This window comes from Limulus polyphemus, unplaced genomic scaffold (genome assembly GCF_000517525.1).
Source record: "Limulus polyphemus unplaced genomic scaffold, Limulus_polyphemus-2.1.2 Scaffold3903, whole genome shotgun sequence".
Lineage (NCBI taxonomy): Eukaryota > Metazoa > Arthropoda > Merostomata > Xiphosura > Limulidae > Limulus > Limulus polyphemus.
The window spans coordinates 86,350-98,435 of NW_013669513.1; the positions used below are offsets into that span (position 1 = coordinate 86,350).

General features: G+C 36.1%; 1 protein-coding gene across 3 annotated transcripts in view; it reads right to left on the reverse strand.

The window, feature by feature from the left end:
* The window catches only part of LOC106470250, a 57,960-nt gene that overhangs the window by 40,897 nt on the left and 4,977 nt on the right, over nt 1–12,086 (reverse strand). Inside the window, exons 4-6 of one of the 3 annotated variants that reach the window (XM_022398848.1) lie at nt 9,463–9,557; nt 6,144–6,428; nt 3,542–3,577 (exon numbers count right to left, since the gene is read on the reverse strand). In XM_022398848.1, coding sequence (XP_022254556.1) covers nt 3,542–3,577; nt 6,144–6,428; nt 9,463–9,557 — 416 coding nt within the window. Of the gene's footprint in view, nt 1–3,541; nt 3,578–5,828; nt 6,429–9,462; nt 9,558–12,086 lie in introns of all 3 variants that reach the window. The other 2 variants (XM_013930793.2, XM_022398847.1) reach the window with 2 other exon arrangements.

Below are 12,086 nucleotides of genomic sequence, written 5' to 3' on the forward strand. Positions count from 1 at the left end.
TATTTCCAATCTCGTATAAAATTTTGTGTATATGGGTCCATTAGTTTTACTGAGATACGCGCGCGGAAACACAGACAAACACAAACAGACCCGGTTGTAATACCCTCCACCCCCCTTCGGGGGTTTGTTTGTGAATTTTGTGCAAAGCTACACGAGGGCTATCTGCGCTATCCGTCCCTAATTTAGCAGTGTAAGACTAAAGGGAAGGCAGCTAGTCATCACCACCCACCGCCAACTCTTGGGCTACTCTTTTACCAACGAATAGTGGGATTGACCGTCACATTATAATACCCATAATGCTGAAAGGGCAAGCATGTTTGGTGGGATGGGGATTAGAACCCGCGACCCTCATACTGCGTGCAGGTCGAGCTCCCTAACCACCTGGTCATGCCGTGCCCCTTGATATTGAACAGCCTAAGCGAAATTAATACATCCAATGCATTTAGTTTGAAAGAAAACAAAGAAAGTATTTCGTTATTAATATTAAAAAGCAATAAATTGTAATATTCTGTATAATCCATAAGTTACAAAATAATTTACGCTTATTTTTTATTGTTTTCTTTTTTTAGCCAAAAACAGTTATGAATTTTTTTGGTACTTTTAAGGCATAATGCTTGCTAGTAATTACAAAGTTTATAAATATTACATTTTTATTTTAAACCACGGCCTGGGGGATGGGGGGGTTTAGAGTGTTTGACTTGTGATCTATGGGTTGCTGGATCGAAAACCGTCGCCTAACATGCTTGCCCTTTCAGTTTTAGGGGCGTTATAATGGTACGGTCAATCCCACTATTCGTAGGTAAAGAGTAGTCCAAAAGTTAGCCTTGAATGGTGTTGACTAGATGCTTTCTCTGTACTCCACTTCCAAATTAGTTACGGCCAGCTCAGATAGCCCTCGTGTGGCTTTTCGCTAAATTCAACAAAATTTTAACCCACACAAGGTATTTTGTATTATTGAAATAATTTAGAAATTATTCTGTGCTTAAAAATATGAGTTTATAAGTAAACGATTTCGAATGTGGTCAAAACTCCTGAGCATTGAAATGGCAAACCTCATGCGACCTTTCTACTGGAATTACTTATCTTTTGATGATCGTAGCCTTCTTTCTACAATATGAATATTAGTTAGTAATAATGACGTACCAGCACAAAGTATTTCTGATGTGTCGAGAACGTAATAAGAACTGCTAAGGACAATACTGCTTTGATAATTAAAATATTTAAAAATACGCTCTTACAAATAACGCCCCCAGTGGCACAGCGGTATGTCTGCGGACTTGCAACGCTAGAATCTGGGTTTCGATACCCGTGGTGGGCAGAGCACAGATAGCCCGTTGTGTAGTTTGTGCTTAACTTCAAACAAACTTACAAATAACGTGCTACAAAATACAGGAGTTCTGCTCATCTTCTGAAAAATATACTTAATAAAGGATCCACAGCGCGGAATATTTTGCGGAAATAAAAAAAAATTGTCTTTTCTTACTCATGTGGCCCGGCATGGCCAGGTGGATAAGACGTTCGACTCGCAATCTGAGGGTCGCGGGTTCGAATCTCCGTCCCACCAAACATGCTCGCCCTTTCAGCCGTGAGGGCGTTATAATGTGACGGTCAATCCTACTATTCGTTGGTAAAAGAGTAGCCCAAGAGTTAGCGGTGGGTGGTGATGACTAGCTGTCTTTCCCTCTTGTCTTACACTGCTAAATTAGGGACGGCTAACGTAGATAGCCCTCGTGTAGCTTTGCGCGAAATTCAAAAACAAACAAACAATCTTACTCATGTAATTTCACCTCCAGCACTCGTAGCCAGTGTGTTTAATTTTTGGTTATTGTTTTGAACAAAATACTCAGAAAGTTAAATTTTATGGATTCAACAATGTGTCTGAACAATGTTATCTTGTTAAATTTCACGGATTCAACAATGTGTCTGAACAATGTTATCTTGTTAAATTTCACGGATTCAACAATGTTATCTTGTTAAATTTCACGGATTCAACAATGTGTCTGAACAATGTTATCTTGTTAAATTTCACGGATTCAACAATGTGTCTGAACAAAGTTATCTTGTTAAATTTCACGAATTCAACAATGTGTCTGAACAATGTTATCTTGTTAAATTTCACGGATTCAACAATGTGTCTGAACAATGTTATCTTGTTAAATTTCACGGATTCAACAATGTTATCTTGTTAAATTTCACGGATTCAACAATGTGTCTGAACAATGTTATCTTGAAGATTGAGAGAAACACGTCGTTTCGTGGTTTCAAGAATGTTTTTGAACACTGTTAACTTTTTGATTCAAACACTCAGCATTTAGAGGTTCAAATATGCCTCTTTTATGCAGTTAACTTTTTGACTCAAAAATCTAAATTTCCTGGATTTAACAAATTTCACGGATTCAACAATGTGTCTGAACAATGTTATGAAGAATGTTTTTGAACACTGTTAACTTTTTGATTCAAACACTCAGCATTTATAGGTTCAAATATGCCTCTTTATGCAGTTAACTTTTTGACTCACAAATCTAAATTTCCTGGATTTAACAAAAAATTTTGCACAAAAATTAACTTTTTTATCTATGAAGCGTAAACTTGACATATTTAACAATGTTTCGAAACAATGTTACCTTTTTTTTTTGCCCCAAAGATATAAATTTGATAGGGAAGAATATAACTTAGATTTAGGGACCACATCGCATGGATTTGGCAATATGTCTAAACACGTTCCTGTTAGACTGTTAAACGTAAAAATATATAATAAAAAAAATCTTAATTGCTGTGCAGTGTAGTTAAAAAAATTCCTTTAAATCCCAGTTGTAAAAAAAAACAACAGAAAAACTGTTTATGTGGATCCTTCTAACGTATTTTATAAAATTCTAGTTTTCTTTTACGAAGTAAAAATATCCACGGGGCACAGATGCTATATATCACGGAGTTTGTGTGAAACAACTGTAACACACAGCTTCTGTTATACTCCAGGGCAGGGGTCATCATAACATTTCAAGTGCCAGTAATATATAGAGTCGAGAATACGTCAAAATTCGTCGACGCGTAAACAACTTTAACCTAAAACAGCAGATCAACAGTGTATAATTATACTACAAAATTCACATTTCATTTTGTTACACAACCTAATTGTTGGTTTATGTTATATAAGTCTGGTCATTTTGATTTTTGTTAGTTTGTGTGTGTGTGTGTGTTATCATAAACGTCAAACAACCTAATAATATAAGCGTCAAATAACCTAATAATTTAGATTTTTAAGATAATACAAATTAAGTGTACGTACTCCTAGCGGTAGTTTTATGTGCTTATCGCAAATGCATCTGATATTTAAACTTTATAGAAAACTGACGAACATTTAATATTAATATTTCCCGGAAATTACTTTCACATCAAATAAGCCACAGGTTGCACCTATTTATCAAATGAAACGTTCTATAGTACAACTCCACACACACAACAAATATTAGTGTAAAATCCATTCTGTTTCTATTACGTTCACAACAACAAATTTACAATTAAAAATAAAAACAAAACTCACCTCGTTAGCTTCAGGTGGTCTATCACTTAATTCATCCTATATTGACGTAGGATTAAAGAAAAAAAAATCAATTTTTTTCGTCACCAGTCACAAAAAAAAAAATTAAAAAATAAATAGAGTAATAAAATATCGAAACTGAAACTAACAATCACGTTCGCGGACTGTATTCGAAAATAATGGCAATTCGTTCCCAATAAATAAAGAACAGCATAAAGTAACAGAGGCTACTATAAAAATACGATTGCACAATACTCATTTCAAATATATTAATTCCATTCTACTGAAATCGAGTAAATAATACGCTTGAAGTATGAACGATCTTAATAACTTTATAAGAGAACGGTAGACACACATATACATATTTATATTATAAATATATGGGACATTACTGCACAAAATTAACCTCACCTAACAGCGTATATCTTTACACTCGAATGTTGTCATATGAGATAGGGCGTGGGAACGATATCTTGTACATTGACTGATCGATAACAAAAGTCCGGGGTCTGAAACAGTTGCTTCTACATGGCCAATGAAACTGATTAGGCTTAAGCTGCGTTATACCCCTACACGACACACGCGTAAACTTTGTTAGTCAGACTCTTTATTCTATGTAACCCTTACCTTAAGTTAGAGTCTGAAGAAAGTAAAGAGCGCTATTCTCAAAATAGAATACGATAGCGTCCGACTCACGAAGAAGTCATTTTGAAAAGACACTATTTGGCAATAACTCTACACATAACATTTTTTTTTACTTTCTAGCGCTAAGACAAAGTAATGATTCATTCAAGTACACTTTAGTCTCCTACCCCGACATGTGGCGGACTGTGTGGAGTCGTGGACGAGGTTGTTCGGTAATTTAATGCTATGTTTGACGACAGTACACATACACGTACGTGCACCAATAAAACGTGAACATATACGTTATTTTTATTTAAGAAAACATATACGGTACACACACACAGTCGTTGGCTGGTCTATTAAAATATGACATAATGATGTCACGTGGTTTTTGGAATGCTGTTTTTAAGCTCCCACACTTAAAGTACAAGCGGCACTTTTCCGAAACGTGTTGGTGGAACTAATGAGTAAATTGACCTAATTAGAATCATTTATAGCTGTTTGATATTGACAATACAAGTAAAAATTACAAAACTGTTTCATTTCTTCTCATCCACCTATTGGTCTTGCTTTTAAATAGAAGAACTGTGTTTACTCAACAGGAAAATTGTTTTATTGTACACAGTAACCCACGATGATGTACGAGGTCCTTAATCTTTCACGGTAGCGCAATTTTCTGGACATCGAACTTTGACCTTCACTCTTAGAAAATAAAAGGATCCAATTTTACTTAATCTTGTTTGCAAGTACCTGTTCTTTCAACACAATTGTTTGTTTAATAAATATAACATTCAAAGGTAAAGATAACGAAAATAGATTTGGTTTTGTTTTATTGTGAATTTCGCGCAAAGCTACACCAGGGCTATCTGCACTAGCCGTTCCTAATTTAGCAGTGAAAGTCTAGAAGGAATGCAGCTGGTCATCACTACCCACCGCCGACGAATAGTGGGATTAACCGTCACATTATAACGCTTCCACTGCTGAAAGAGCGAGCATGTTTGGTGGGACGGGGGATTCGAACCAGAGGCCCACAGATTGCGAGTCGAGCGCCCTAACCACCTGGCCATGTCGGGCTGAAAATAGATCAACCCTACGACTGATGACTTGCTAGTTGTTGGCGGTTTTTAGTTATCCCAAAATAGAAAAAGAAAATGACCACACATATACATAAGAACTGGTAAATGAAATACTAATTTTCATTAGACAAGCTTCAACAACTTACTTAACAATGGCTTAAGTGTTTGAAAGTTTACCACAAATTTTATATCTAATAGAAATTAATATAAATACAACACACTGCTTTGTATAATGTTTCTACGCGTGTCGTACTTATTAAGACATAATAGTTTATAATTTTGTTTGTTTGTTTTCGAATTTCGTGCAAAGCTACACGAGGTCTATCTGCGCTAGCCGTCCCTAATTTAGCAGTGTAAGACTAGAGGGAAGGCAGCTAGTCATCACCACCCACCGCCAACTCTTGGACTATTCTTTTACCAACGAATAGTGGGATTGACCGTCACATAATAACGCCCCCCACGGCTGAAAGGGCGAGCATGTTTGGTGGGACGGGGGATTCGAACCCGCGACCCTCAGATTGCGAGACCAGCGCCCTCACCACCTGGCCATTTGTAACTTATTCTATGGTATTTAAACAGTTTCAACTTACTTGACTCAAGGGTCTCATCTTCTCGTGGATTCTAAGTTTGGCAGTGGGTGATGAATGACGAGAAAAATCCGAAGTTGGAGGAAGAGCGTAATTTGTGGGATTTAGTGGAATTTGCACCGTAGTTCTTTTACGACGGAAGTCATGAGAATTGGGTTTGGCTTTTGCACTGATTGATGGAGGCAAATTTTCGTAAGAAGAAGTAAACATCTTATATTTGCGTAAGGTAGTTGCACTCTCGAACCTTCCTCGATCGGTCACAAACGGTATATTAACATACATTTCAGATAAACTGTTCACATTAGACACGTCACTTACACATTTTTCTGTATTTTGTGGGTTCTCCAGATTGACTACTTTGTCATCGCTTGCGCCATCAGTAGAGTCTGCTAGAACTGTATTAGTGTTTTCATAGTTTTCTGCTATACTGTTTCTGAGCTTCATATCGACATATTCTTCACCTCCTCTGGCAGGGTGGGCGAATTCTCTGCCGCTTGTGGCTAGACAGAGGTATTCATAAATTGAATCAGAACCAGTCCTGTGAAGTTTATTACTTGGTGAAATTGTTGTTACTGTTGGCCGTCTTGGGGGCTTGGCAGGAGGCTGGAATAATAATAATAAAAAAAAAGGTGATTTTCTATAGGGTTGGTAAAACTATACATACAGATATTAGTTCGATGCCACAATATATTCAGTAACTAAAAGCTTTTGAATGTATTCATTTCTGTACTAAAATTAAGATGTATGATTTTTGAAAGGTCATTCGGTAATAAGATACGTGTACTTACAGTTTGTTTGTAATTAAGCACAAAGCTACACGATGGGCTATCTGTGCTCTGCCCACCACGGGTATCGAAACCCGGATTCTAGCCTTGTAAGTCCGCAGGCATATCGCAGGGGGGGGGGCTTTGTGTCCTTACAGTAAAATTTAGAGACTTGTATCGTTTTTGTTGTTTTCTTTTCAGTATTCAATTCATCCTAACCTTACCCGGGTTGCTTTTGTCATCAGAATTAATCCCTGCTACGGGAACATACATATTGATGAAAACAAATATGGAAAAAGATAGACATAAGTAGGAGGTTAAGGCTCTATCTTAATTGCACTTACAATATCAGACATCAATAGTTGATTTGGCCAAATATATATATATATATATTGTCACACTACTGTTTCAGGGTTTATTAGAAAAATATGCCTATATTAGACTGTGAAGCAATATCCGGTCATGTGACCTCTTTGTTCTGTACTGTATATATATATACTCGTGTATCTCTGTAAGTTACTTTACTGTAAATCTTGTCGAATGGTCGTCGTACATTTATTATAAAGTTTTACGTCAAGCCGTCTCAAAACTTTGATTTTCTAAAAGGTTATCAAGTTTTAGTGTTGTACGTCCGTTCGTAAACTTATCGCTGACCCCCATTCACTGTTGACGGAAACACTTAAATGTTGTCAAAACTCATGTTTATAAAAATACAGATGTTGCCAGAGTATTTTAAAACATCGACTAATTTATAGAAGAGCAGTAAAACGTTCAAGAAATGTTCACTTACTAAATAAATAATTTTAAATTAATTAGCTCAAACAAGTTGTTGTTGTTGTTGTTTTTAGTGCAAAACCACACAGAGGGCTAATTGTACTCTGTCCACTGCATGGTTTTGTTTGTTTGTTTATAATTAAGCACAAAGCTACACAATGGGCTATCTGTGCTCTGCCAACCACGGGTATCGAAACCCAGATTCTAGCGTTGTAAGTCCGCAGACGTACTGGGGGGAATCGAACCGTCGAGTTTTGCAATTTAAGTCCGTAAACTTACCGCTGACTCACCAGGGGGGGGGGCATTTTGATAAAAAGATAAACAAAAATCGAGAAACTGTTAACTGACAATGTGTTTTTGCTACGATGTGAAGTTTGTTTTTTGATTTTCTTCAACGTAAACCAAAAACTCATTTTACTATACGTAACTTACATCGTACATATTTAAAACAATTTGTAAATACCTCTAAAGGTTTGTTTGTTTAAGCACAAAGCTACAAAATGGGCTATCTGTGCTGTGTGGGTATCGAAAGCCGGTTGTTAACTCTATAAGCCTTTAAAATTACCGCTGAGCTACAGGGAGTCATTTCTAATGGAGATTTAATGGACAGGTTTATTTTTCTTTTAAGAAGCACCAGTATTTCATCATATATAACAAATTTGCTTAAATAAGTTTTTAAAAGTACAGTAATATATATTTATATTGTACTGATATCATATACTTAACTTTCTCGAGTGCTGTTTGGCACTAACCGTCCCTAATTTAGCCGTGATGGACTAGAGAGAAGGCAGCTAGTCAACACCACCCACCGCAAACTTCTTGGGCTACTCACTACCAACGAATAGTGAGATTGACCGTCATATTATAACGCCCTCACGACTAAAAGGGCGAGCATGTTCGGCGACGGATTTCGACCTCGTGACCTGCACATTGCGAGTTGAGCGCCCTAGCGGTTAAATCAACTGGCAATTAAGTTAATACTACTAACTTGAAATTGCTATAACATATTTGTTTGTTTGAAGTTAAGCACAAAGCTACACAATGGGCTATCTGTGCTCTGCCCACCACAGATATCGAAACCTGGTTTCTAGCGTTGTAAGTCCGCAGACATGCCGCTGTGACACTAGGGGGCACTATAACATATAACACTGTGATTAAGGTGCCAAGAGGGGCAGAAACAAAAATCTTGATGTTCGCTTTATATTTATCATTATTAAGATAATCAGTATTCGGGATTATTATCACGTTCAAATTCTGGGTTCGATCCCTGCGTTTCGCTTATATAAACAAACTAAAGTAAATGCTATACATTTATATATAAAACAATGTCCTAATTTTAATTTGATCGAAATTATATATTTCTGTTAACGTTTTTAAAAATGAGTAAAAATATATACATTTAATTAAAAAATAATTAAATAAAAGATAAATAAAAATTATATGAAAGTACACAATATTTAACAGTTTTGATTTTATTTTCATTATTTTCACCGCACGTTCACAGATTCAGAATTTTCTCAGCTTTATTTACCAAAAGTATTTGACAAATTCTGATTGGTTGTTTTAAAAACAGCACTATGAATATTTTATTTGTTGTTGGGCGCAAAGATACATAACTAGCCTGTCTGTGTTGTGCGACCACTTCACTCGAAAAAGGATTGTTTGTTTTGAATTTCGCGCAAAGCTACACGAGGGCTATCTGTGCTAGCCGTCCCTAATTTAGCAGTGTAAGACTAGAGGGAAGGCAGCTAGTCAACACCACCCACCGCCAACTCTTGGGTTACTCTTTTTACCAACGAATAGTGGGATTGACCGTCACATTATAACGGTTCCACGGCTGAAAGGGCGAGCATGTTCGGTGACAGGGATTCGATCATTCGAACCCTCAACTTGCGAATCGAGCTCCTTAACCACCAGGCCAAGCCAGGTCCCCCTGTCGTTCAGAATACAGCAAAAGGAAATCAAATCAGAGGCCCTGAATAATCGTGTAGACTTCAATAAGATCGTTCTTCTTATTCAGATAAGTAACATTTTTTTCATTACTAAAACTTATTCGTACATGTTAGGCTTAGTATCACTAGCTTCAATAGTCTACATACTTGGAGTTTCATACTTCCGCCTGCTTCCTTTAGTTGAGTCATTGGGATGTAGTTACTTGTGCTTGTAGCTGTACATGAGAATGTTCCAACTGAATCTGAAATATAACAGTAAAGAAATAAACAATAAATACACTAAAAAAATTGAATCGGCAAATAAAAGCGGAGAATTAAATGTTCTATAATTATTAGTCTGTCATTGGCTACAGAATCATTAAAATAAAGGTATAACATTGAAAGTGCATATGCGTTTGCAAAATACAGCAAAAACTGGAGAAATAAGCTAGTTCGGTAAGTTTTGTAGGTTTTGCCCTAAATATTCTTTCACTTCAGACTGAAACAATTTGCTTTTTGACATGATCGTTTGTAAATGTTATAAAGCTAAAATAATTTTTCAAATGCAAGTTTAATGCATAAGCATTTCTGTGTAAGAAAAATTAAAATAATATTTATCGAGTCTTGTAATTTTAAAATTATAGAACAAAACAACAACAACAACAATGATCAAGACACTAGTGGTGCCATCTGTAGTTTTGCAAATTATTTAACAAAAAAAAAATAGAATGCTGCAGCTAAATTGCCCCCCTTTTGGGGAAATAATTTTGTAAAAACTAAACGCAAAATAATAATAAAAAATATCATAATTCTATCAAGCCTTTTATCCCTTATAAAAAATATCTGTCTTTAAATAAGAAGCGATCATTATACGGGTGTTCGAAAAGTCTGGAAACAAAGATGATTTGCAGCTTTTCTTAAATTCAGGTACGTGACTGATTATGGAGCTGTCAAAGTATGAGAAGGTCTAGTTAATCCTGCTGTAAATTCAAACTTGTTTTGAATTACAAGGACAGCATGTTGAACACATTCTGTAGTGTTCATTGACTTTCCCAGACTTTTTCAACAACCAGTATATTAAGTTTGTTTGTTTTGAATTTCACGAAAAGCTACACGACGGCTATCTGCGCTAGCCATCCCTAATTTAGAAGTGTAAGACTAGAGAGAAGGCAGCTAGTCATCACCACCCACCGCCAACTCTTGGGCTACTCTTTTACCAACGAATAGTGGAATTGACTGTCACGTTATAACGCCCCACGGCTGAAGGTGCGAGCATGTTTGGTGGGATGGGGATTCGAACCCGCGATCCGCAGTTTGCGAATCGTGCTCCCTAACCACCTGGCCATGCCGGGCCCAGTACATTACGAATATTGATTAGTTAAAATCAGATCACTTGAACATGATACTAAATCATGAAATTCAGATGATTAAAAAAAACGAAAAGAATCACAAGAAAAAAATATAAAGAATTATGAGTAAAACATTGCATTTTATGGCATGCTCTCACAAAAGTATGGGACTTCTAATTCAAAATTCAAAGTCACGAGTGTTATAGATTCACAGCATGAAATATAAAGAAGGCTGTTAGAAGGGCGAAACAAGATTTAAAATTTCTATTTTTTTCGTCTTCTAAATATCGCGCAAAGCTACACGAGGGATATCTGTGTTAGCTGTCCGTAATGTAGTAGTGTCAGACTAGAGGGAAGTCAACTAGCCAACACCATCCATCGCTAACTCTTGGGCTACTCTTCTACCAACGAATAGTGGGATTGATCGCGACATTATAATACCCCTACGGCTGAAAGGACGAGTATTTTCGGTGACGGGGATTCGAACCTGTAATTTGTAGCTTTCTGCTAGAGTGGTGGCCAAAGCTTTCAGTTCTAAATTCTAAAGTTACTAAAACGAGACATAATAATACACAAGAAAACTTTTCAAAAAAACGAAGTAAATACAGGCATGGCTATTATCAATACTTCAAAAACAATGCAAACAAGATCATCCCTACATAACAGCACGGGTAAGAATTAACATATAGCAATATATATAACTGTTCAATCAAAACTGAGTTTAATTTATCTTATTTTTGTCTGTTAGTAACATTATACTACACTGTTTTCATTTGTTTTTTTAAGGATTGATATTAGCCATCCCTACATTTACTTCGTTTTTGAAATGTGTTTTCTTTACTTCTTTGTTGTTGTTTTTTTAATGCAGTGTTTCAATAGACATAAGAAGGTTGTACTTATAACCAAGTTCTAAATACAATGAGGTTCCAACTGTAATATTTATTATTTATCTATTACTGGCTGGTAATTCCCGTTTCACCCTGTACTTAAGCTTTTTAAAAGAACACCGAATTTCTGTAAGAAAGCTAACTTCAAGGAGTAATGAGAACATAATTTACACTACAATTATTATTTTTGAAATTACTACTAGTTCTTAATAATGCTCATAAAAGCAGATAATCCATTTGAAACTATGTCAACTCAGTGAAATTGGGTGACACCATTGTTTAGGTTTTTGAGTTATTAGGGTAATAAAAAGAAGCAGAAGAAAGAAGAACAAGAAATTCAAACTTGTTACTGTGATATTTTCATACATTCCTAGAACTTGTGACTCAGTCAAGAAAACTCTTATTTAAATGAACGATTTGTTTGTCTGTTTTGGAATTCCGCGCAAAGCTACACGAGGGCTATCTGCGCTAGCCATCCCTAATTTAGCAGTGTAAGACTAGAGGGAAGGCAGCTAGTCATCACCACCCACCGCCAACTCTTGGGCTACTCTTTTAC